This window comes from Mastomys coucha, chromosome X (assembly GCF_008632895.1).
Source record: "Mastomys coucha isolate ucsf_1 chromosome X, UCSF_Mcou_1, whole genome shotgun sequence".
Lineage (NCBI taxonomy): Eukaryota > Metazoa > Chordata > Mammalia > Rodentia > Muridae > Mastomys > Mastomys coucha.
Window position 1 is genome coordinate 42,751,230 of NC_045030.1, and position 1,078 is coordinate 42,752,307.

At 47.2% G+C, this 1,078-nt stretch overlaps 1 protein-coding gene across 1 annotated transcript in view; it reads right to left on the reverse strand.

The window, feature by feature from the left end:
- The window catches only part of LOC116092150 (rhox homeobox family member 1-like), a 3,673-nt gene extending 3,107 nt beyond the window's left edge, over positions 1 to 566 (reverse strand). Inside the window, exon 1 of the mRNA XM_031373503.1 lies at positions 160 to 566. Within this exon, the coding sequence (XP_031229363.1) occupies positions 160 to 566 (407 nt within the window). The remainder of the gene's footprint in view (positions 1 to 159) is intronic.
- Positions 567 to 1,078: the final 512 nt, after the last annotated feature.

Here is a 1,078-nt window from a genome sequence, read left to right on the forward strand (position 1 = left end):
AAAAAAAAAAAAAAAAAAACTCCTTCCCATACTCAGCAACACAAAGATTCCCATGCCTTAGGTCTTAAGGCATATGAGGGGCCACGGCAGGGAGAAGGCACTTCCAAAGGAGATCCTAAAGGATGGAAGTTGGGATTGCTCCTAAAACGAGCCACATACCTTGTGATCGCATCAGGGTACTTAGTTTTTTCAAAAATGGCTTCCAGTTCACTCAGCTGCCTAGGTGTGGGACCAAACTGGATCCGGGGCCTTGTGCGTCGGAACTGTGAAACTCTGGCAGCCTTCTGCTCCTCCAGCTGTGGATTTCCAGACCCTTGGTGGTTCCCACGGCACTCATCTTTGATGTTATTACCAATGTACTTCACCTCTCCAATGCAGATCACATCATCTGTGTCGTCTGGGATGCCCTGGTACTTTAGTTTGTCCGAGCCATTTAGAGAACCTTGTCCAAAGCTGCATCCCTCTGCTGCTGCATCAGCCTCTTGTTCAACATCAAGGGTCACCTCGATCTCATTCTCCCCCAGTTTGTACAAACTGGAGTCCACATGATGGGATTGGAGAGCCATGGTGGAATCTGCAAGGGAGTGGCATTATCTTCACAAATGTTTTGTGAATTGAAATGGAATTACAGCCTATGGGCTTTTAGCAAGTTTCCTATCTGTCCTCTTTCTATCCCACCAACCAGCATAAAAGGCATGTGCTCAGTGGAAGTGGCTCTAGGGAGCATGTGCAGAATGTGCTCAACTTGGAACCCAACTAAACACATCAAAACCTTCAGAGGCTATGCTTAACCCGCAGAGACTTGATGAGCCAAGTTGGAGGGGATACCCAGAGGACCTCACCCTCTCAGAGGGAAAGGGGGAGGGACTCTGTGAAGAGAGGACAGAGACGGGGGCAGTGTTTGGAATATAAACTAATTAATTGATTTATTAATTAATTAAAACCTTCCAGAGGAAGTAACTGGGGAAGAGAGCAAGCCGTTGTGGGTATTCAAGTGGGGATGAGGACAAGAATTCACACTGAATACATGGTTGCCAAGTGCGCTTCTGGAGAACTCCTAGTCTCTCTACCTTACTGG